Below are 25,251 nucleotides of genomic sequence, written 5' to 3'. Positions count from 1 at the left end.
TAAGGTGATAAGTTCCTTGAGGGTTGAAACTAGAGTTTTCCTGTGGATGTAAACATTATTATTATTTTTTTAATTGGCAACCAAGCTGCCAGTTTTTACAGAGCAGCAGGATATGGGTTTTAAGTAATGTAAGCAGGAAATGGGTCTCCAGCCCACACAAAATAAATGCAAAAGTACTGATTTACCCTGAGTCCACATCTGGCTTACTCATTTATAATTTCAGCCTAGCCTAAAATTCTCCCACAGAACTGCAGTGTGACAGCCATGTCTACAGAACGTCAGACCAAAAATGGAGTGTCAAGGGATCATCCTGTGAGTCTCACTTACACATATTAAAAATCTGACTATTTCAGGGCAATGTCATGCTTTTCTCTTCAATAGTAGGGTTGGCGGGCCTGAGCTAAGTGAATATTAGCTCTGTATCTTCACATTTGTTGATTTTAAGTAATCCAATAGCGCTGAAGTTTGGAGGGATCAAACAGAACTGACCCATGATCCACATACAGAACTTTCTGGAGGAAAAGCACCCTCCCAGGAGGGATGGCAGGATGCCTCCCTGTCTCATGACCCAGTCCATTCTTGTTCATCAGGACCCTAAGTACGAACGAGCCCCCAACCTCAGCTGCTTTAATGGGCACAAGCTCTTGGCAAATAAAACAAAATTGGCTGGAGACAGAGGTTTTAGGGTCAGTTGGTTTAGCAATTCAATAATGCCATTCGGGGCCCTATTTCTGTCTGTCCACTCTTCCAACCATAGTACCTGCTTTGTGCTAGAGGTGACTTCCCCTGGAGTTGGAGGATAGCTACTAGGGGCACTTGGGGCTACTTGCTTTCTTGTTCACATGTATCAGGAATTGTGCCAATATTCTAAGCACGGGTCTTTGTTCTCTTTCGGTAATTTCATTAGGATAAAATTTCAGATTTGTTCAGAAGGTTCAAGAATAGTACAAAGAACCCCTGTACACCCTTCATCTAATTCACAATTCTTAATATACAATAACATACAACAGTCTATTACAGTGCTATAATCTACAGTCCATATTCAGATTTCACTCCCTGTCCCAATAATGTCCTTTCTAGCTATTTTCTCCTCTGACCCAGGATCCACTCTGGATTATGCATTGCATGTAACTCGCATGCCTCTTTTAATCTGGAATAATCTTTCAGACTGTCTTTGCCATTCATAGTCTTGTCATTTTTGAAGGGCACTAGCGTGTGTGTGTGTGTGTGTTTTAATTGGGTTATTTGCTTTCTTATTATTGAGTTTTCAGAGATTTGTATATCTAGATACAAGTCCTGTAACAGGTGTGCAATTTGTAAATACTTTCTCCTAGTGTGTGCCTTGTGTTTTCATTCATTTCACAGTAACTGTTGGAGAGCAGACATTTCTTATTTTGATGAAATATAATTTATCTTTTTTTTCTTTTGTGGCTCCTGAGCATGAGTTTGGAATTCATGCTCATTGGACTGGCCTAGGTTACAAATTAACAACATGAACCAGAAGCAGAATATGACAGGCTGGGACACAGCATAGGATGCTGGGCTTGAGTCAGTGGAATTGTTCCTAATCTTGCTGTTCTTCCCCAAGTATAGAAACTCAAGAGGTAGAAAAGCATATTAAACCCTGCGTACGTTCAGGAAAGGTGAAGGATGGAACAACGCTGGGCAACATCCCCTAGAGGCTGCTCCAGGCAAAAAGCCAGTCGCCCAGCTGAGCACCCTCAGAGCAGTGCTGCTTGGTTCTGGGGCCTTTTCCTCCTCGGTCTCCCTACCGCCCAATGGGCATGTTTCTCAGTTCTAAAATCCAAGAGCCCTTGTCCTATAACACATGTCTTTGAATCAGCCTGTAAGATTGTGGCTGAAGTACCCGGCTATTTTTTTTTTTTTTTTTTTTAAAGAGAGAGGGAGAGAGAGAGCATGCGCAGGCCAGGGTAGGATGGGCAGAGGAAGAGGCAGAAAGACTCTCAAGCAGACTCCCCGCTGAAAGCAGAGGCTGACGCAGGGCTCCATTGCACGACCCTGATATCATGATCTGAGCCGAAATCAAGAGTCAGTCGCTTAACCAACGGAGACATCCAGGTGCCCCGGTACCTGGCTTTTTGTCGCATATCTTAGAGGGCAGGGGCCACGTCTCAGGCATTTCCAGCATCCCCTCACACCACGAGCCTAGTGCCTCACTCACAGTCTGCCCTCACCAAATCCCCAAGTCACGAGCTGAATGAAGAAGGAGCGATCACATTAATTGCTTCACCCGGCACACAACCCTATGTCTTCCTTAAACCTGCCTGAACCAAACCATTTCCCTGTCACTTTCTTGTCCCCTCCATGTGAAAACACCAAAGAGAGAAATGTAAGTAATGAAATGTTTTGTAGTATACATATTGTCTGTATTAAATGATGTATATTTCAAGTCCCCATTATCAGATGTTTATGGACCGCTAATTTTTAATTTACTAAAATGTTCTCTTTTGCATTAAAAAAATGTATAATTATTTGGAGGAGGGGGTGGCTGGGAGAAAAAAAAAAAAAAAGCTAAATCAAGTTTGGAAAAATGCCAGCGCACTGAGTTTCTAAATATTTCTTCCACAGCAGAAGTTTTATGCCCCTTTCCCTCGGAAAAAAAAAAAAAAAAAAAGGGCTGATTATTACTACTGTTAATATTCATGCTGCTTGTCTCATTTTGTTCCCACGGACAGAGGCAAAACTTTTCGTTCCCACTGTCAGGATGGGGGAAATGGAGTCTCTAAGTGGCTGTGTGATATGCCTGAGTTACTAGTGGCTCTGAAACCCACAGGGAGTTAGTACCGCTCTGGAACACAAATCCGCCACCCACAACACAAAGCTCCTGCCTGTTCCCCAACTGCCACTCAAGTTTTATCTGAAAATCCCTACAGTTCTTCTGTTTTCCTACCACCTCTGTTTACACCCAGCCTTGGCAATCTATCCCGAGAGTCAGGTCTGAGTTCCACGTATCATGTCCTGCATGACTCGATTTTGGAAGCTGAGCAAATCATATTTATAGAAAAGACAAAGATAGAAACGAAGTTTTTGGAGACTCCACTTACATTCTTTGGACATTCCCACTTCAAAGCACTTCTGAAGCCGACAGTACTGGCATCGATTCCTGGTGACTTTATTAATAACACAGTTCTTATCTCGGTGACAAGTGTAAATCATGTTCTTCTGAATACTTCTGCGGAAAAAGCCCTGCAAGCAAGCGAGAAGATGAGGAGACTAAGTAAAACCACCAAGTTTCATGAGAAATCAAAGCCAGCCTTATCAATGCATTGATTGCTTGGTCTGAGTAATGAAGTGATGGCAGCAGAAAAGTTAACTTATTTGAGTCTTAAAATCCATGTGAAATATTAATAGTCAGTTTTCCCTTTGTTTCAAGTCAGAAAACCCCTTTTAATAAAAACTAGACACGACCGTTATGATCTTGCTGAAGGAAAATGAATACCAAGCTAATTCACTTGGAAAACATGCAGGCCTGGGTTCTTTCCAAACAGGCTTCACTTCATAAGCAGCTCCCTTGCTGGCCAGAAAAATTTCAGGTGAGCCCACTATCAAGAAACCCAACATAATAGGCATTCCCCGTGCAAAAGAAATGGTAAGATTCAGGGAAGAATGAGGTCTTCTCAAGAAAGTCTTTTCTACTTTTTTCCCACACATTTAGCTCATTATGGTATTTAAAATATGATTTAATTTACACAGTGTGTAGAAAAATATTATCCAATATTGGAAACAAGGCATAAAAAGGCCTGCCCATTTAATGCTCCATTAGAGCGGTGCTGTCCAAAATGGTAGCCACTAATGACACAGAGCTGTTTAAATGAAAATAAAAATGAAATAAAATTTAAAATTCAGTTCCTCAGTTGCACTAGCCACATTTTAAACGCTCAAGAGCCACTTATAGCTCGTGGCTACCACACTGGACAGCACGTGTATAGGAGATTTTCATCATGGCAGAAAGTTCTGTGGGGCGGCACCGTTCTGCAGCATTGACTTTTTGACAAGCTTACCTAAGAGTCATCTGACACTCTTGGGAAATGTAACTTTGTTTGACTTACTATTTACGATTGATTGGACACAGGCTCTGTAAAGACTATAGAAGGCTGGCAAATTACAAATCTATTTGTTAAGGATAGGTGCAAAGATTTCTGTCTGGCTGAAATATAACCAAAGAGTATTGTTTTATTGCCTTGGAGGACATTAACCAGTTCTGTACCTAGCTCTGCAGTCTGATTCCAGCATTCTTTCTTCCTTTCACCGTATCTATCAATCTACCTAACCACCGAGATATTTTGCTCAAATCCCCCAATGAACCAGTTTTGCCATCCTACCATTTCTCTCATTCTTGAGTTCAATAAATCTTCAACTTACTGAATATCTGAATGAGTTCTTACTTCTCAACTTTTTGAAAATTATATTTTGTCAAAAGCAGCAGTGTATCCCGATTTTTGTGAAACATTGATGAAATAAAGAGGATCGTAGGCTCATGAGCACATGGTGGCCACCTTCTCTTTGTCTTCCTCATTTCTCCCACACGGTTTTGCAGACAATGGATAATCAAGGGCTGCTTGTTACTACACAGACGAATGAGCAGTGAGTGAAGAGCATACCTGCTGTCTTTTCTCTCTCCTAATTGCCCAACAAAAACCTCTATATTGCTAGGAGTCTTAAGAGCAGGGAGCTTTACCTTCTCAACTGTGATGTGACTTTTACCCACATTAGCAACAATTCTCTTGGATGTAAGAAACACACCACCGAATGTGCGAAACAGCACGTAAGACTCACCATCTGAGTTCAACTTTCCCTGTAGTACATTAACACTCCAGGAACCAGAACTAAAAACATTTAAAGCTAAAGCACATTAACAAAGAAAGCTCATGTAACACACATTGTTTAGGATATTTACGTGGGCACCCTAGGATTTTACTGTCTAAATAAACATATTTTTACTGGCATGGTTCAACTGTAAACGCCTGGAAATCTTGTTTAAGGATGCAACTCCTGTCACATCCCAGACACACACATTTTCCAAGAAAACACAGTTTATTTTGGTACTTCTGGAGCTACGAATATGCTTCAAATCTAAACAGGTTACCAATACTCCGAGCCTCTAATAGAATCGGTGCAGAGTGGTCACCTCAAACATCTCTTTTTATGCAAAAAATATACCTACAGGACACTTTTGGCTGCCAGATGCACAAACTCAATTTACAGAAACTGCACTGCCCTCCTGCCAAGAAACGCTGACCCAATGGGGCGCCTGGGTGGCACAGCGGTTAAAAGCGTCTGCCTTCGGCTCAGGGCGTGATCCCGGCGTTCCGGGTTCAAGCCCCACGTCAGGCTCCTCCTCTATGAGCCTGCTTCTTCCTCTCCCACTCCTCCTGCTTGTGTTCCCTCTCTCATTGGCTGTCTCTATCTCTGTCAAATAAATAAATAAAAAAATATTTAAAAAAAAAAAAAAAAAAAAAAAAGAAACGCTGACCCAATGGAAGATCCAGTGTTTTCTGCATGTGTGAGGCAAGTGAGGTATGGACAAAGGTGACCTCCTCCATTTATTAAAAACCAAATCTTCAGTCCAGCAGATGCTTAGTGAGTGACGAAGAGGGGGAGAAAAACAATCTCATGATACTCAAATGAAAGAAGAGAGAAGAACTTTGTATGTCATTAGGTATCCACTCGGTCTGGTTCAGTAACAACGTCGGCAGAAACTAAATAGGACTTCTTGGTTTTCCGAATCAGGTTTTTGGCTAGATATCAGGAGAAGGTCTAAGTTTCAGTAAATCATTTCCACCACGGTAGAATACTTGCCGACTAACATATACGCTGGGAGGTATTTTTATACACGGATTGGGTAAACAGAAAAGCCCTCCCAGGCCAAAGAGAGGTTTGCATTCTACAAATCCTCCTCCCAGGAGATGAGAGAGATTATTATTTAAACCTTATTCCTCGTAGACCTAATGTGTGCCTGTGTGTGGGAGCCCCATGCCACCTCAATTTTACCTACTCAAATTTTTACTTAGGTTGACTCTTCCTTTTACTTTTAACATTATTTAAAACAGAGGGAGACCTTTAATCCCTGGCTTCATCTGAAAACCAGCCCCGACTGTCAATATTAAAAGGCAAATATAACACAAACAAAATGAAAGACAAGCAAAATAATCATCAGATATTATTTCGCTCTCACTGGATACTGGATCTGCTCAGGGCTTAAAACCCCAGACCATGTCACTTCTTGCTGAAATGACAGTGTTAGAGACAGATCAGCACTGACGTGAGACTTTCTCTTTGAGGAATTCAGAGAAAATGTGTCTCTTTATGTGGTTCGGTAGATATAAAGCCACAAATCCGTGCCACTCAAAACTGGAAGCCTCATGCTTTGAGAAACAGCACTGCAACCCACATCTTGTCATACATAAAAACGGACTTTAGAAATGCTGATTCGGAAGTGTGATAGTCCTTGAAGCAAGTGGATGGGCAGAGACATATCTAGAGGAGAAAACACTGAGAAGTTGAGCGTGTAAAAGGAAGGATTCGGTCCCATCTGGAGGAGCAGTCTGGGGGGGGGGGAGGAGGGAGAACAGAGTCAGGAGGCAGGAAAGGAAGAGCCGTGGAAAGGAAGTCCAGGGGCTTCCTCATGACCACTGAGTGGCCTTGGGCAAGTCAGCCTAAGGAGGTGAAGTTCCCTCATCTCCTCAGTGAGGAGCCCGGTGGCTGATTTCCAAGATCCTTTCCAGTTGTACATTTCCGGGACTCCAAGTGTGTCATCACACCAGAGAGTGTCATGGTGGGATGCCTTCAAAGTGAGGATGACAGAGTTTCTGTGAGCAAAGAAAATGGCCAAGGAAGAGGGGGTGTTTGAAGACTAAGGAAGAACAGGTCCTCCACCCGTACAGGTGAAAACTGCAATTTGCGGGGGACTAGTCTAGGGTTACTGACACCACAACTTTATTCCTTTGGAAGAGGGGCAAAGGGAAAGCAAAAGAGAGAATCTTAGGCAGACTCCATGCTCGGTGCAAGCAGGACACAGGGCTCAATCTCACCACCCTGAGATCATGACCTGAGCGGCAATCAAGAGTTGGACACGTAACTGACTGAGCCTCCCAGGCACCCCTACAATTTTATTCTCCCTTTCCTGAAACATCCTTTTCCCAGCAAACCCAGAAAAATTCTGTCTTCAAGATGTTTGTCACCTCATCCAGGAAGTCTTCTCTGACTGATCAAAGAGCACATAAATTCTTCCTTTTCTAGGTAACCTTGGTATTTTGCTTATCTTTCTACATTACTCCAATTTAAGTACAATATTTAAAATATTAGACAATAGTATTGTTCACTTCAGAGGATACATGGGCAACACAGCAGAATGCCAGCCTGTGACCACCAGTCACAGCCTCAGGGCGCCAAATGGGCATCACAGATTTCTACAACTGGGTGTCATAGTACCACTACCAAGTGTGACTTCTTCCTTGCTGATGCCCTGACAGAGGAGAAGCAGGGACCTGGAGGCTGGCTTCCCCAGAACTAAAGTGGGCAGGTTGTTGGGCTCCCACACCACCTTGTAGGAAGACTGGAGGCAATGGTTATTCAACAGATGGTAGCAAAGTATTTCAATATTTCAACACCTAATAAAACTATTGGTGCATATTAGCTGAATATTCCCAGTACTGGGACAGGGAATTAACATGGTAGATAGTTAATAAATAGCTGTTAAATGAAAGAATGAATGATGACGCCCTCAGCTCTAACCAGAGACAGAGTGAGAGGCCTGGATGTATTATACCTTAATTCCATAAAATATTCCTCCACAGTAATGCATTCCCTGAGGATGACAGTCTTTGTACTTAAGAAAGTGAGCTGCCAGATTTCTCCGAAGTTAGTAGAAGATTAACTGGTTTGAGATGTAATCAGCTCAGACAGTCAAGACTTCTGTTGGCTAACCATGTTGGTTAGTTATGATTTCTGTTGTTGATCATAACTTCTCTTGGTTAATCTCGATTTCTCTAATTATGACTTTTGGTGGTTAATCAGGATTCCTGTGGTTTGTGAGAAACACAATTAACACTCTAGCTACTTAACTTGAGAAGAGAGATCTACACCACAAACGGAGTCCAGTGTTTTCTGACCACAGTTTTTCCAAACGTTCTTATCTCATGCTCTTCTGTTCTTCCTATCAAGGAACTGGGATCCAAGCAAAAGAAAAGAAGAAAATACTCCTATGGTGGTGAAGGCGACATGTGCATCAGAATGATTTGCTTCATGCCTTAGCAATAATCCCTGAATTCCCATTGCCTACTCAGATTACTTCTGTCTCCCGTTGGGGATATGACGTACCACTGGCCTACCTAATCCTCTCACCTACAGTGCAGACCACACTCCTAAATCAAAAGCAAAGGTAACCAACTCTTTTAAATCTGAATATTCTCCTGTCCCTAAATATCTAAAATTCATAATTACCTTGAAAGACTAGTCATATGTCCCAAATCTATCAAGGACATAGAGAAAAGTGGCTCATTGCGCTCCCTGCTTGATGTTTTGATGTGAGGGTCACTTCAGCCACTTTCTCTCCTCTAATACTCTCAAATCATGCTCTAATTCTGATAATTTTTTCATTTTTTTCTTTCGTGGACCATGTTGCAACTTCTGGTTTTCAGATGTCATCTCACATAATATTCCCCACCTCTCCCAAACAGAGCGCTTTTTGTTGGTTTAGATACTAGCCTTGCGATTAAGAACTGGACGTCAGCTCGAGTACCTGTGCATTTGAACTCTGACTCTGTTGCTTACTATCTGTGGGACATTGAGTTACGCTAAGGCCCGTTTCCTCATTTGGAATAAGGAAAGTACCTACACTTCATGGGATTACCTAGTGTATCCAATTAAGGGACACACATACCGTGTGAAGGCAATGCCCAGCACACAGCGAGCACCCAGTGAATGGTAGCTTTTGTTACTGATGAAACCTCCTCTTTCCAAAGCTTTCTTCTGGAAAACGTCCAATACACATTTGGTATTTAAAATAAAGACTCCCGAATAGGAAAGAACACTGTTCTGAATCTCTGAACAACACAGACTATTGTGGGTAGACAACCTCATGATTCCAAAGGCCATCTCTATATATACTCATTCCCGTACTGATTCATTCATCCAACGCCAATTACCTGGAGTGGATGTGGTGGGTTCTCCTGGGTCACACAAAGATACAGAAAGTATGGTTCCTGCTCTTTCTCAACTTACCAGGAACATTAAATCAAGCGAACACTGTAGCAGATGTCACCGCGCAGTGTGATAAGAACTTTTAATGGAAGCAGAAAGTGAAAAAGGGCCCAGTGCCTGGCACGTAGTAGGCACACTTAAAGTATTTACTTAGTAAAGGCCACAGGAATTCAAAGGAGTTAGAAGGCAGTCAGTGCTTGATTCCAGCTCTAATGAAGGGGTAGGATTCCAACGGCAAGCTTTCCCTCAAGGAACAGCTCAGCTTTGCCAAGATCTCAGGTGAAGACATACAGGGAAGGAGCCGTGGTCCAGGCTGGCAGAGATGGAAATGATGGGTGTGTGTGTGCAAGACACAGATGAAAGATCAGGTTGACAATCGGACCAGGCGGGATCTCGACGGCCATGTCAGGCATTTACTGGGGAAGTACTCACTCTAGGAGAAGGCTAGGGTCAGAATGATCATCTCCCCAAGATTGTTCAGGGGGCTGTAAATCACTGACTTCCTCATGCATCAATTTAACACATACTAAAGTAGATAGTGAGCTCTGGGTATGAATACAAATACCTATACCCCTGAACCTGCCCTTAGGTCTGGTCAGGAATGTAGCCCGAGAATCCTTGATTTCTGAAATAATAGGACAATCTGCTGACTCATATTTAATCGTAAAGTTACTTGTGAGAATTCACAGTGCAGTGTTTTGAATGGAGGTAGCTTTTTAGGCTTAGAGCCGTTTATATCAGTTTCAACATGTCTGAAATATGTCGTGATAGTTTGAAGAAAGGCGCTAAGTAGAAACTTACTTCTTGGGGCACCTGGGTGGCTCAGCTGCTTGGGTGCCTGCCTTTGGCTCAGGTCATGATCTCAGGGTCCCGGGATCAAGCCCAGCGTCAGGGTCCCTGCTCAGTGGGGAGTCTGCTTCTCACCCTTCCTCTCCCTCTGCCCCTCTCGCCCTGCTGGTGTTCTTGCTCTCTCTGTCTCAAGTAAATAAATCATATCTTAAAAAAACAAAACAAAACAAAACAAAAAAAACCTTATTTCTTTCATTAAAAACAAAAACAAAAACAAACCCGGCAACTTGGCACTGTATCAGTCATGAAAAGTACTGGATCAGGAGAAATTCACCCAAAAAGTCACATGGGAAGCACATCTGTTTGCACTGGGCTTTTGCAGAGTTAATTTCTATCCCATGCAAAGTTCAAAAGGGTAATTTCTCCTTCTAGGGTGAAAGAAGAGAGAGACAGTGAGGAGTGTTACTTTGTCATTCTCCCTCGATCATGAAAGGGAAAATATGTCAACCCCACTTCAATCAGAAAGTAATCAGGTGGCTGCCCCAGGTAGTCACCGGCCCCCCCACCAGCAGGGCTGGGTCCCAGTGAAGTGCAGCCCCAGGCCAGCACAGAGCTGCAATTCCCATTTCCAGCCAGAAGCAAAGATGCTGCCAGTGGGAGGTGAGTATGGAATAATCCCATCACGGCTACTTTGGGAAACACGGTTTTCAGACCAGGAAACACGTTGCCTTAAACAAACAAAAAACACCCTCCGGAGTGAGTGGAAGTCTATGCGTGACAATGTCTGAAAAGTTATTAATAGCAAGATTTGTGGGGGAGAAAGAGAAAAGTGAAGACCTTTTCACCCCACTGAAAGACAATGGGTGAGAGGGAGGGAGAAAGTAGAAAAACAGCCTACTATTTTGATGACAAACGTTTCCTCCTGAGCAGGGAGGGTGGGCATGAACGTAACTCAAAGGACACTGAGCGAGTCAGGGAGGGGGCCGCACTCGGAGCCACGAGAAGGAAAACAACCTAAGATTCATATTCCAAACAAGAAAGTTGAGTTGTCCCAAGGGGTAGAGGCTTAGAGTTGTTTATTTATTTATTTTTTTTGTTTAAAAAAAAAAAAAATTCCTGACAGGACAAGGTCCCACTGTTGGGAATTTAGTAGAGATGAATGAACGACAATAGTGAAGCCTGAGTGTTTTGCTGTTTAGAAGCCATGGCTTCTAGAAGGGTCCATCATTCGACGGTTCCTCTTGCCTGCTAACTGGGAAAGTGTCTCCTGCCCCTTTGCTTAGAATCTAACCATATATATTAGGCATGTCTCCTTCCAAGTCCCTTGGACCAGAAGCTTCTTTGGCACATTTACTCTTCCCTAGGTTAGCAAGGCAAGCCTTTATTTTGGGAGAGGTCTAGAAAGATGGTACTAAAAAGGCAATGACAACAGATTTGGCAAAAGCATCACCTCTGTGGGAACCAGTCATTCTGGAAGAGGGTGATGATGGCATTGTCCTGGACTTTGTCAGGTGAACCCCTGAGAGTGCAACCCCTGGAGACCCAGAAACCAATGCTCTCAATCCTTTTAATCCCCAATTAATTAAAACTCCCCGGGAAGGAATACCAATGAATAGGCAGTTCTTAACTGAGAACCCGAACTCACAACATCAGAAAATCACGGTCTAAACTTCCAAAGTTTTCAGTGTCCCAAGAAGGACACCGAGCCACACATTCAGTTCACAATGTTCTTTATTTTAGAAGAACACGACCTGGGGAAGAAACGCTCCTAGGTAATAGAAACTGGAAACCAACAGTAAGGAGAGATTAATCAGTTGGATAAAATGTCTTTTAATTTTGGTGAAAACATGTCTTTTTAGATTTCAAAAACACAACCTTGGATAAAATAATTTTTTTTTTTTTAAATGACCAGCTCTCCTATGGGTCTGACTATTATAACGCCACTCTAATCCACCAAGTCTGGGGGCCAATAATCTCCAAACACAATTCTGGGGGACAGAGTTTCATAAGGCAGGTCCACACTGCTAGTTAAACTGACTGTTTTCAAAAAGCAAAGGGATCTGTTCTGGGCAGGGCCAGCTTTGCAGGCACATGACCTGGGCACACACAGGGCCTGGTACTCGGAAGGGCCTCGTGCTTGGTTACTGCTCTGCTGTCACAGTCTTGAAATTCTGAAAAACTTTTGAACAAGAGGCCAGCATTTTCACTTTGTATTGGGTCCTGCCAATTAAGTAGCCAGTCCTGGCTCTAGAATCCCATCTGTTCTCTACCTGAAGGTTTCCAACGTGCTACCTTTATGAGGACGTGGACGTTTTGGGTAGTCTCTCTTCTTCTCTGGTCGACCTCAAAGCTAGTTTTGAGACTGTAGATCAGACAGAATTATACAAGGCTACCACAGTCACACTTAGCCCAGGATCTCTTTGGGCTGCTTCTGAGCAAGTCCACAACCCGAGGAAGAGCCAGAAAGGAACATCATTTGGGAAGCATTTTATGTTTTAGTATTGGGCTTTATTTCCCACATGGGTAAAGGACTTTGGAGGGGCTGGGAGGACCAGGAAGAACTTTTTCAGAATTGGATACAGGGTCCTCCCAAATAGCATATATATTTAGGTGCAAGTTCAGGAGGGTGCCCAGAAGCTCATTCATACACCTCCTAGATGTCTCTGGCCCCCACCTGGGAGCCAAAGAATGAATTAGAAAGAAGGTGAAGAATATGAGGTCAAGCAGTTCATCTGTTACCCAAAGCATTTCTGTACAGCAGGTTAAATATTATCAATACGGTATCTTGGGAACCACTGCCCTTCTTCTCAAGAACATGAGTTGAGATATGGTAGGGAGAAAAACCCTAAGACAGGAAAAAAGTCTGAAATGGATGATTCCACTGAGCTCCACATAGCTTTCTTTAAATCTGGTCTCGAGAATTCACTTTAAACCAGCTAAAGACATCTGTTTTCTACATTACTTGGGTCAGTTATTTTGTGCCCTTCCACAGTGAAACCCATAGTTACCGATTTATTATCAGGATTACTCTAAATATAACTGGGCAAGAAGCCAATGCATTTTAAGTTTTCTAATTCTCAAATATTTTACTGAAGAAATCCACTAAAATAGCTCCTCAGCTACAGCCCAGGAGTTAGCGGACCCCAGGTGCTTCGTGCATTAATTACTAAATCTCATCTGGACGGCGGGTGGGGGGGGTGGGGGGTGACGGCAAGCAGAAGGAGACAGAGCCAAAACACGCTCAAATATGCTTAAACCCTTTGCAGAGGGGCATAAAGTTTTAAATCTCTTTTAGAAGTTTGGTATGCAACATTTCACCATCAACAAAGCCAGGTCTTAGCTCTGTCATAACACACGGGTTGATGACAACATACATCACACCATGGCAACTCTGCGTATCACGTAATTCAAAAGCCTTTCCCAGAACCCAATTATCATCATGCACTTATATTATTTAATAATGCTAAGAAGGACCTAAATTAGAAAAGAAAAAAAAATGCTTGTCCACAATTTGTTGCACTTTTTCCAAGGAAATTTAATTTCCAGGGCCATTCTGGCATCTTCTCACTGGAAGCTCTCTCACTTATGTTATAGGTGGCTACATCCTGAATCTGAACTGAAAGGGAAGAAATCACGGAGGATGTGGGAGCAGAAGGGAAGCTGGTCAGGCATTTACATTTAGGTCTTCAGGAGTCTGACAACTGTAAAATAATGGGAATTTATCAGATGTAGCCCTCTGCTTCTCCTCACCACAGACACTGCTCAGACAGTGCAAAAATCTCACTCACAGTTTACTGAGACAATACTGCTGAAGTTCTAGCTCTCCTAATGCATTCTGTCCTTGTATGGAAAAGCCGGGGTGACTCCAGGCAAAGACCTGACACACCGTATTAGCCCAAACCCACAGCATCTAAACAATGACATCATCAGCGAAATAGTTTAGAGCCCGCTGGCCCTCGATATGGGCCCTCTGTGTACTCATACTTAGCCAGGTCCCCCAAACCTACAGTGTTCTCTTTCACCTCTGTACCTTTATACATGCTGTTCCCTATGCCTCAAAATTCCTTTCCCTGCCTTGTTCATGCCTAGCTCATGCTCCAAGATAGCATCAGGCACCTGTGAATCACATAACCATATCAGCACACACTCTGTTGTAACATTCATTGTACAACATCGTAACCACCGACTCTTGTGTCTCTTTCTTCCTAAAGCAGGACTCCTTGGAGGGTGGTATGTAGTCATCTTTGTGATGGAGCATATGCAACTTCTACAGTTAAAAAGTAACATATTGCAAGTTATTTTGCTTTTTAAATATCATATGGAGATTCAGAGGAGAAGGAAGGGGAGAAAAAAGATGAGCAGAGAACCCTAACTTCGATAAAGACAACCACCACCAAAATTCTTCAAGTATAAGGAAAAGGAAAGAGGAAGTTATATTTTCAATAGTGAAACTCCAATATCATAATTCAGACAGCAATTCTAACTTCATGATTTATCCCAACCTCCCTTCTTTCTTCTTCCAAATTAGCAAGAAACAGGCTCAAATTTCACCCATAGCTCCTCTTTCTTGATCTTTAAAATTAAAGTTGCTATATAATGTCAGTGCAGTGCCAGGATTTGAAATTAAATAGGTCCCCAATGTAAAGGGTAAGGTTCTTTTAAACAACACGAACTTGCCTGCAGTTAAGCACATTATAGCTTCCACCTCAGCACCGTGCTATATAAAAACCCACTCCGGGAGCTACTGCTGTGTTGAGGACCTTACCTTCTGTACTTTCTGTACCTATTTTATAAGAGAAAATTTGGCAGAACACACACAATTAATTTTTAAGTGTTACTTCTCTGCTTTTCCATTTCATACCTGACTCTGGTTGGTAAAAAAGAGGAGTCGTCTTTTGATTACACTGGAGAGAAGGGGAAAAATAGGCCCAGCAATAAAAGAGGTGTCTGCCAATTACTTAGACTGTTCTCCAGTTTTCAATTAAAGGCAGCCTAATGGATGTAGGGGGACCTGTTTTATTTTCCCTAACAGAGCCCTTATTTTTAAACTCTTAGCTTCATTTTCCAAAATTGCTGGCTTTAGACAGAAGAAACATATATCTTGAGCGAAAAGCTCTATGTTCTTCTTCTATTTCCTGTATCAAAATTGTATTTCTCTCCTCAGTGGCTACTTCCCATTTGGCTTCACAGAGCTCTGCTGCCCCGGATGGGTTTGCTAATGGACAGCAGTCCCCGATGCTGCACCCCGCTCTGGAAGATGAGCCCCCAGGCCAGTGAGGCTCACGTAGGAGTCCTGGGGGTGCTTCCTCCTACTTTTGCTCTCTTCAGATGATCATCCCTTGGAACTTTACTTCCCCTCCTCAGTTTCTTCAAAAGGACAAGAAAAGAGAACTTAGGAGGGTGTGCTCACGTTGAACCCATCTGAAAGAACTGGCCTCTCTTAAGCATCGACCTGTGCATGGAATTTGGGGATTATTTTCCATAGATCAAACAGGAGTAAAAATTTCCTTGGACATGCTTGGCCTTCTTCCTTGGAACACACATGTTTTCAGGATTGATATTTTTATCCAGAGTTTTCTCAAATGGATAATTAGGAGATGTCCACAGGCAGGTGTAGGAAAAAGAGCTGGGCCTCCATCAATCATGACCAAGCTACATTTAACCCACCAAAAGACGGGATGATGTTTTGTAAACAGTTTAGCAGTTTTGTTTCTGTGGCACAGCACTGCCCCTAGACCTCGGGGATCGCATTATAGCAGCCGGATAAATCCTTCAGGATTGGACCAAACACCCCTTTAGGGCTGGAAAAGCAGCGATGAATCACATGATCCTGGTAATTTGAGAGTTAACGCATCTATGGGGGGGGGGGGAGACCTAATGTATCACATACTAATTCCTATTTGTTTTTAACATCACTTGAAGTTTACTTAGTTAAGACCAAAGACGGCTGCGAGAGACACATCAGACCTGAGCATTACACCTTATCGGGCATTAGAACGGACCTTGTGAAAACACCAGGCAGCGACACAAAAGTAATGTTTGAATCCTGCCAAGAAAACGGAAAGGGCTTTTAGGAGCCCCTCAGAAGGAGATTCTGAATTAATTTGTAATTTCAGGTTTCCTAATAGCTTTTATGAGCTTGCTTACCCAAAGTATTTCAGAGCATCATCTCTTTTAATTTTTAATTTTTATCCGCGCTGTGCTCCAAAAATATGCCGATCTGAATCATTGCCCCCTCATCTTGTTATCTTAATGGGGGAAGGATAGAGTATCATGCCGGCCATTCCGCATTAGGTGTCCTCATTTACAGATTGAAGAAAAAAAAGTGCCGGACATAAATTATTTAAAATCTATTGTATCAGTGTGTGTTCTGTAAGCATTCACTACCGGCAAAGCAGACAGATTATTTTTCACTTTTAATTGTGTTGATACCTTATCTGCTTTGTTGAAAGTGGAGAGTGGTATGTGAAACCGCCTCACACACTGAGGAACAGAGAAGTGACGGGGTCTATTATTTAAAGCCAAAGTAACCCATTTAGTGGAAGTAGCTTTTAACACACTGCTAAGGAAGAGAAAACCTGGAGCCGCTATTTATGTTTGTAATGTGTGTCTATTACCGTGTCAAACATGCGCGAAGGTAGGACAGAGCCAGCTTCCTTAAAGAAGCTCTTGGCTGAGGGAGTCCGTGACAGCACGCACTTCACACCAGCACTGAGACACAAAGGCGCCCATTGTGTGTGAGTGACAGGGGGGATCACCCCCGCATTCCTCCGCCCTCCACTTCTCAGGTATGTGGTAAAAAGCAACGTAAATCAGAGGAGATCTTCTCTAGGTATGCTTGAAGACATTGTCCTAAAAAAAAAAAATTCAGGGCAATGAAAATACATTTTGATAATAAAATTACTAACCTGTGATTGGCACCTGACTGCAATGAAATTGTGCATGGGATACTAAGATTCATTACCAGAAATTCAAAATGAGCCCTAATGCTTCTCCTCCCGATTGACCCCTAAAGACCTTCATCAAAAAAAGACCACAGGTAGGGGTGCTTGGGTGGCTCAGTTGGTCGGGTGTCTGACTCTTGGTTTCGGCTCAGGTCATGACCTCAGGGTCGTGGAATCGAGCCTGGTGTTGCTGGGCTCCACACTCAGCAGGGAGTCTGCTTTTCCCTCTCAAATAAATAAATAAATAAATAAATAAATAAATAAATAAATCTATCTTTAAAAAAAAAATAAAGAAATGACCACAGGGACTAGATATGTTAGTATGCTACCAAAAAGTATCTCACCCTCATCTGAATTTCAAATATTCCTTCAAAAGGCAGCAACTCGGAATTCACCGGGTGAACCTCCAGATGAGTGGTAAGAGTCTGTACAGATAAGGACTAGCATCGTTCTGCTGTAGCTTATCGAGCTGGAGACTCGTCATCACTCTTCAGCTTTTGTGTCCTCCACACCAAGGGCAGTACCTTACCCAGCTTTCAGTAAATATCTGCTCATACAGATGCGTGGAGGGTTGACAGGGAAATGACTCCGTTTGCCAGATATCCTCTGCCAGAGCGGCACATGGCTGAAGAGACAAGCACCCAAGTGCAAGTCCAAAGGGTGCTGGGCTGGTTTACGCTCTGCCTTCATCTGGCTTTGGGTCGTCGGAGCGAACCACTCAACTGTCCTTGCAGTTCCATCTGACACGTTTGAAGTTATCTCTACCTTCTGAACAAGGAAACACACACATTCCTAAGTCCCCACTATGAGCCTCAGGTCTGTATGTTTTGTGGGACGTGTGTGGTTTGGTAAGAAGCAAAGAGATGAGGAGAGCCAGGAGTCTCCCAAATACGGGTCCCTTTCACACGGAGTCCAAATCCAGCAAACAAACAACTCCCAGCAAAACCACGGTCAATACCAGTCCACAAATATGTGGACCACATCACATGTGATATTTGTGAGTTATCGGTGACAACCTACGTAAGCCCCAAGTTAGCCGCCACGCCACACTTACTCTCCAAACCCCACCGCCCCGATCTGCTGTGTGCTTCAAACTGAACTCCTGACCTTTCCAGCAATTATCCCCGGAATCTAGACAGCCCCATCATCACCTCAAGTCAGTGGATCAGAGGAGCAGAGCCAGGAATGTTCTGCCTCCGTTCCCGAAGGGAACCGGAGTGAGGGAGAGGTTCCTGCCTTCCTTTCCATCTGGTTTCTCCAATAAAAGGGAAAAAAATAAATGGAAATGAAAAGTATACAATTAAAAAAAATTACATTTAACTTCCTTTTGCTAATGTCTGTAAGATGATTTTTGGCCTGGCAGGAGATTCCAGATGGGCCGTATAATGAATATAATTTAATACGAAAAACCGGAGTTCAAAGAAACACATTTTTCCAAGTCAGAAGGTTGTCTCACACTGTTTAATGCAAAACACCGGGACAAGTCATTGCATTTCTTTTCTTACTGCACACTACTAGCCTTTAAACCTAATATCAGTGTGTCCAGACCCGAAGCCATCAAAACCAGAAGCTGTCACTCTCTGAGATGGGGCTGGTGCCGGGGCACGCTCACCCAAAGGGCCAGAGACCACTAACCACGCAATGTGTTTTCCTCCGGGGTCTCAGAATTTATACCACCAATTAAGGCCATAATGAGTGCCCCAAGTTGACTTCCTAGGAGCAAGAATTAATTAAGCACAGTATTTCTTAGTAAAGAATGACATTTTTCCAAACGAGTTCTATCTAGAAGGTAGCCGTATTTTCTGATATTACTGTGCTTCCACGTAGGATCCTTAATTGTTAACGCAAATAGAATGATCCAGCAACATGGCTTAGTTTATGTTTTTAATTTGACAACAAAAGAAAACAATCTTTACTTTTATCCTTATTCATAAGTGAACGGGCCTGCTTGTGTTTGGAGAAAACTTTATTCATAAATACTGAATTTGAATTTTACAGGATTTTCATGTGTCATAAAATAGTCTATTCTTTACATTTTTCTTCCCAAGCTCTAAAATGTAAAAATCATTCTTTGCTTTCGGCTCTACAAAAACAGGTGGCAAAGCAGATAGAGCCTGTGGGCGGTAAGTCTGGCAACCACTGGCCTCACACGTGTATATTTTTAAGTCATCTGTAAGGCTGGAGAAAACACCATCTCCATTCCTTGCTCTCACTCACAGACACACACGTATACACTGTCACACACAAATATACCTCGGCTGTCAACATCACGGTCTCTGAAACCACTGATACCGTACAACAAAAATGTGGCTTCAAGCACGTGTCTAGACCTGTGAACCAGAACATGGAAAAAAATCTCAGCCTTGGAGAGACATTAGCAGGGTGGTAGGAGAAAAGACACGTCTCTCCTCCCACCCTTTCTCATGGAGAAAATCCCCACTCTAAATTACAAATCATGTCCTCGACTCCTTTAAGGAGTTAACGTAGCCAGCACGGGTCTGGAAATCCCTGCAGCCTACTTGCCAATTAATGTATTTAACTCTAAAGAGCAGGGGCTTTTTAATTTAGCTCATCCATCACCAACAGAACATTTTGGTAGAAAATATTAGGATTTCCAAATAACTTTATAGCTCTGTAAATTGCCAACATACCGTCTGCAATTGAATTAACATTTATAACCAAACCGAAATAATAAATAAAGCAAATTACGCTGCAAATATTCGAGAGTGCCCAATATGCACTTGAGGACGATAATTAGCATTTTATAATCACGCTTCATTTTCTTTATCCAACTCCCTGTCACATTAATGATAAAATATTTTAAACTGTGCTCTATCAGCAAACGGCAGTACAATCTCTAGATTAGCCATTAACTAACATGGGGAATGAAAATAGTCTGTGTTGCTGGCATTATATATTCAAAGAAGTTTTACTCGTAATCACATCCTCCAGTCTCCCTGGTTCTTAACTCTGTGATTTTTTTTTTTTTTTTTTTTTTTTTTTTGGCCACACTACCAAAACAAGGCCTGGAAAGGCAATGCTTTATTTATATCATCCGTACCCAAAGCACCATGAGACCTGAAGGTGCATGTTCTTACCAGCAAGAGAAAGAAGAAATATGATTTAAGCACTCATTATGCTTATCTGATCTAGAAAACTGAAAGGCTATGTCTAGAGGTCAAGAAGCTTAAGTCACTCAAATGGAATAACTCTGGTCCTCAAATAATTCTTTCTGAAGTTCTCTCTCATTATGATCCCACGTCCTCAACTGTGGTATGTGCAGTTTTTTCCCCTAGCCTCGAATAAAAATCAACGTGACTACATAAGTCAGTGAGGAGCAAATATATGCATTTTTTCCCAATTAGACTTTCCACCAACTAGCAAAATTTTCCCAAAGTTTCTCATTATCTTCCTCCAAAATCACTTCTTATTTTTTTAAAGGTTTATTTATCTCATTCTAGAAAGAATGAGATAGAGAAAGAGAGAGAGAGAGAGAGAGAGAGTGCGCGCACAAGCCAGCGAGCATGAGCAAGGGGAAGGGCAGAGGGAGAGGGAGAATCTCAAGCAGACTCCTCACTAAGCATGGAGCCCAATGCAGGGCTCGATCTCACCAGACCCCAAGATCGTGACCTGAGCCAAAATCAAGAGTCAGACGCTTAACTGGTAGAGCCACCCAGGTGCCCCCCAAAATCACTTCTTTATAACTGTATTCAGATGCTTTCTAGATTCTCTTCTTCTCTGTGGCTCCTCTCCCGTTTGCACTTGGCATTTCAGGGTTTTCTCACTGTGTGCAATTTCCACATCTCTTTGGTACCGTGCTGTTTTGGCTAATACCATAGCCACTAGCCACATGTGGCTGCTGGGCACTGAAATGTGTTTGGTCCACACTGGGAGGTGCCGTAAGTATAAAAGTAACTGCAAATTTTGAAGACTAGGTGTGAAACATAATGTAAAATCTCTCCATGGTTTTATATTAATTGTTGAAATTGATAATATTTTGGAGAGTTAGTAACGTATTATTGAAATTAACTTCACTTGTTCCTTTCTACTTTCTTAAAAATGTGGCTGCTAGAAAATTTTCAGTTATATATCTAACCCATATTTGTGGCTAGTATTTTTATCGGGTAGGGCTGGTCTAGTGGGTCCAAATGCAATGATGCCTGAAATTTTTTGTTGAGTACTAGCTCTGCTACTGACCAAAATGATTATTATTAAAAGGCCAAACCAAGTAAAGCTTTTGATCAAATAAATTCTGCATGAGTCCCATCAGGCAATTCCAGACATTTCAAAGAGCAGTGAGCCTGGTCTCACGTGGTACATCATATTTTTACTGAGACGAATGTTTGATGAGCCAGACGTTCACTTGGAGATAGAGGGAAAGTGGGGATGATTCTGTAGGCTGCAGTGGGCTCAGCCTCCCCACTGGTCCAAGTCCTACAGGAAAAATGAGGGGTCAAAGCCTTACCACAGAGGTAGTCTAGTGGTTTCGGGCTTCGGTCCTGCCCTGGTTGGTCTGGATTAAAGGCCTCTTCCTGTTATTAACTGTGGGATCTTAGACAAGTCACATAACCTCTCTGTGCCTTTAAAACCTTTGAAATGATAGAAAATGTTTTCTATCGCATGAGGTTGTTACGAAGATGAAATGAGCGAACACAAGTGGGGAGCTTCCAACAGTCTAAATGCTCACAAATATAAGCTGTTGTCATTTTGACCATTATTAGTCATACCTGGAAGGGTACACAGAAGCCGTCACAATGCACATGGAAGGTGCAGGGGAAGCTGAAACCAAAAAGGAAGTGAGATCAGGAAAGCCAGGAACCTGGTTGTCGGTGGAGCTTGGAGAAGAGTCTGGCGCTACCACAGGGGCAGCAAGGTGAGGATGAGAAGGACGCTGCCCCGCTAGGCTCTCTCGCGTGAGTCAGGCCCGTCACTGCAGATAGGCTCACTTACTGACCACAACTCACTGGACACATGTGCCTACGCGAGGGAATGATGTTGTTCATTTTAATAGTATATGGATTTCCGTCTCGGGTTACAAAAGCCAAGTACGTGCTGCAGGTTTCTGGACTGGCTTTTCTCTGATTCTGCAAAAGCTTTCTGTAATAGTTTTACTCACAGAAAATTTTTTAAAAGTTTAATTATTTTACTCTCATCCATTGTGTCTCCTTAGCATCTAAAGCAGGAGTTACAAACCGCTAATCTGTAAGCTGAATTGAGCCAAAAGACATGTTTATTTTTGGCTGAGACAGGGGTGGCCGGCACAGACTTAAAAACTTTTAAATGTGTTGCCAACATTTAAAAAGTAGGAGATTTCAATTACAGAAGACACTGACTTGACGTTTCTCCCTAGTGTTTTTCTTGTCCAATCGTTGTATGGTCTGAGTGCTTCTGGGTAGGGAAATGTCTGGAGGACCAGAAAAGACCTTGAAGAAGTCCCCAAGGAAGAGAGAGATTCACTTGAAATACTGGAAAACCTGGTAATGCTAGTCCCACATTCTTACCAGGCAGGAACTCTCAAAATGTGGCAGCCTGGGAGCATCACCTGGGAGCAGGTTAGACATGCAGATTCTCAGCCTTCGTCCCAGACCTCCCCAACCTGAAACTCGGGGGGTGGGCCCCAGCAATATATGCTTTAACAGGCCATTCTGGGGAGTCCAATCCATGCTAAAGCTTGAACTCCACTCACCCAGGGCAGCAATCAATGAGAAGATAGCTGTTAACCTTAGTCATACTCCCCACCTCTCTCTATTATCCCAAATCAGCCTGCATCATTCACTTCCTTGCCTGGCCCTCCCCATAAGGTACCTGAATGCTCAACTCCAACTGTAAAACAACTCTAATAAGAAAAAGTAAATACAACTTCTTAATGAGGCTACTTTTCGCAGAAAACAATCCGGCATCATTTTATCCTAACCTTAAACGGATTGGAATATGAACTTCTATGTTTAGAATTACATGGGACATGACCAAAATGCATTCCTTGCCATACTTGCAGGAAGTAAGGAATCAAGAGAATTTCAAAGATGAATGTTAGTTAGTAGCCTCAATTATCATTTGAACCTAACGTGGCTCACATCACAGGTGGAGAATCAAGTCTATAAAGGAAAAGAGAAAGGGAAGAGTTGGGGCCCACTGACCTGGCCCAGGAGCTATGCCTCACCTGAAAATGTGAGCAGTGACAGTGCCTTCTTCATAGAGCTGTTGTGAACATTAACGGAGTTAAAATATATGTCCAGCCAGCACCCAGAAAGTGCTAGACAAGTGCTCTTCTCACTAAAGAAACACTGGGTACATACACTGTAGTGTTTATCCCTCAAAATAATTCTAACACTCTGATGTGATTATCCGCATTGTACAGAAGATGAAACTAGGTTTTAGTGCGGGGCAGCCAGGGTATGTGAACCCAGGCCACGTGATTCCCAGCCAAATGGAAATCACCAGCCCAGGTTGAGGGGCTGCAAACCATTTTTAGGAACAGCAGCAACCACACCACGGCAATATCCCATCTCACCAAGACTGAGCCCGCTGTGAAGGACACACATTTCTCTTTTCCACGGGGAATACAACCAACCTTTTGTTATTCAGGGATACTGGCCAGTTTGGGGATCATTCAAGTTCTTTTCTAGCTTCCCGGTCACTGCACTGCTGGTAATGCATGGAGCGGGGCTGGGGGGGGAGGTGGGGGAGGTGAAAGCTGCATCAGCCTACTTCAACTTCCATGTGGCTTTTACTCAAAGCATCCAGGAGGGGAGGGGCTGAAACAGACAGGGATTAATAGGACCTGGGGATTCTGTGATCAGTGAGAATCCAGCCTTCCTTTGCAATAAAGAGCAGAGCGGTGGGGGCACCTGGGTGGCTCAGTCGTTAAGCGTCTGCCTTCAGCTCAGGGCATAATCCCGGCGTTATGGGATCGAGCCCCACATCAGGCTCCTCCGCTGGGAGCCTGCTTCTTCCTCTCCCACTCCCCCTGCTTGTGTTCCCTCTCTCGCTGGCTGTCTCTCTCTGTCAAATAAATAAATAAAATCTTTAAAAAAAAAAAAAAAGAGCAGAGGGGTGGCAGGTGGTAACCCGAGGAAATGCTTTGGCTAAGAAACAGATCTGAAGACTTCCAAGATCTCACAACTCTGCCCAACCAACAATAAAAACCCTTCCACTGTTCTACAGATCTCCTTAAAATCCATGAAATTTGCTACTTTAAAAAGTCATTGCAAGTATTCATTTATGTAGACTTGAACAAAATTCAGCACAAGAGGAACAAATTGATAAAGTTTGAGGGGTTTTAATATAATTTCTAAAAAAAGGAAAATAAAACGGCCAGAGAGGGGCACAGACTGCCTAACACTATGTACAGCAACACATACAAACATATGGTATATACTATATAAACTCAGTAAAACAACTCTCATTTCTGAATATGGACTATCATACAAAAACCAATGAATGGACTGTGATGGATTCACTAAGTAATTTTTAAGTAAAACCCGTGCATATTTTCTCACTGCCCTTCCCTTGACATACTGTACTTTACCAAAAAAAAAAAAAAAAAATTCCATGTCCAAGTTCAAAGAGGGGAAAAAAAGAAGAAGAAAGACAGACAGCATTTTTTAAACAGGCCAGCCTTGGAAATATGTACAGAATTTATGCATGTTTCAAGCGCTCTTTCTCCTTTGCCAGAGGGTGTAATTAAAGGCCCACAGACAACTTCTAAACTGAGGCCAAAGAGAACTGCAGCAAAAGTCAGTGGGAGTTCAGCACCCTGACCATGCACAAGAATAGCTCGCCCAAAAAGGAATAAATAACTATCCTGGCAAGGAGCATGGGGAAGCACAAGGATGAGAGCATCAAACAATACAACCCACATTTAGTAAAAAAATTAAAATTCATTCAGTGGCCTAGAATCAATAAGATAATCAAGCCAGGGGAGGGTAGGGGGCCACAACTGGAGGCCAGTCCCTGGGACATGAGCTGGCTGTCAGTTTCAAGATAGCTGACGGAGCTGCGGGCTCACTTGGGCCTTCTGGTAAATTCTTTCCCTCTCTGCTGTCACAGACATTTTTACACCCAAAGCGCATTTCATTTTTCCTCGTTACTTGGGAAGGAAGAAGCCACTCACAGCAGCCTAAAGGTGGGTGGGTGGCAGATGCCGACCTGCCAGTTAACTCCTTGAGTGACATCCTCAAGTGCAAGATTGGTGGTGGGAATCCACAGTTCCCTTGGTTCTCTTGGTTCCCACCTGTTTTTCAAGGTGAGCCATGAGTCTTGGTCGTCTACAAAGATGCCTGTTTTCCCTACAACA

General features: G+C 42.9%; 1 protein-coding gene across 1 annotated transcript in view; it reads right to left on the bottom strand.

The window, feature by feature from the left end:
• Positions 1–2,012: 2,012 nt before the first annotated feature.
• LOC103679782 (retinoic acid receptor beta-like) overlaps positions 2,013–25,251 on the bottom strand; it is a 68,162-nt gene continuing 44,923 nt past the window's right edge. Inside the window, exon 3 of the mRNA XM_008709331.2 lies at positions 2,013–3,207. Within this exon, the coding sequence (XP_008707553.1) occupies positions 2,953–3,207 (255 nt within the window). The 3' untranslated portion in view covers positions 2,013–2,952. The remainder of the gene's footprint in view (positions 3,208–25,251) is intronic.

This window comes from Ursus maritimus, unplaced genomic scaffold, assembly GCF_017311325.1.
Source record: "Ursus maritimus isolate PB19 unplaced genomic scaffold, ASM1731132v1 scaffold_20, whole genome shotgun sequence".
In the NCBI taxonomy this organism is placed as follows: Eukaryota; Metazoa; Chordata; class Mammalia; order Carnivora; family Ursidae; genus Ursus; species Ursus maritimus.
Note: the sequence above shows the minus strand (reverse complement) of the source record. Positions and strands in the feature narration are given on the sequence as shown.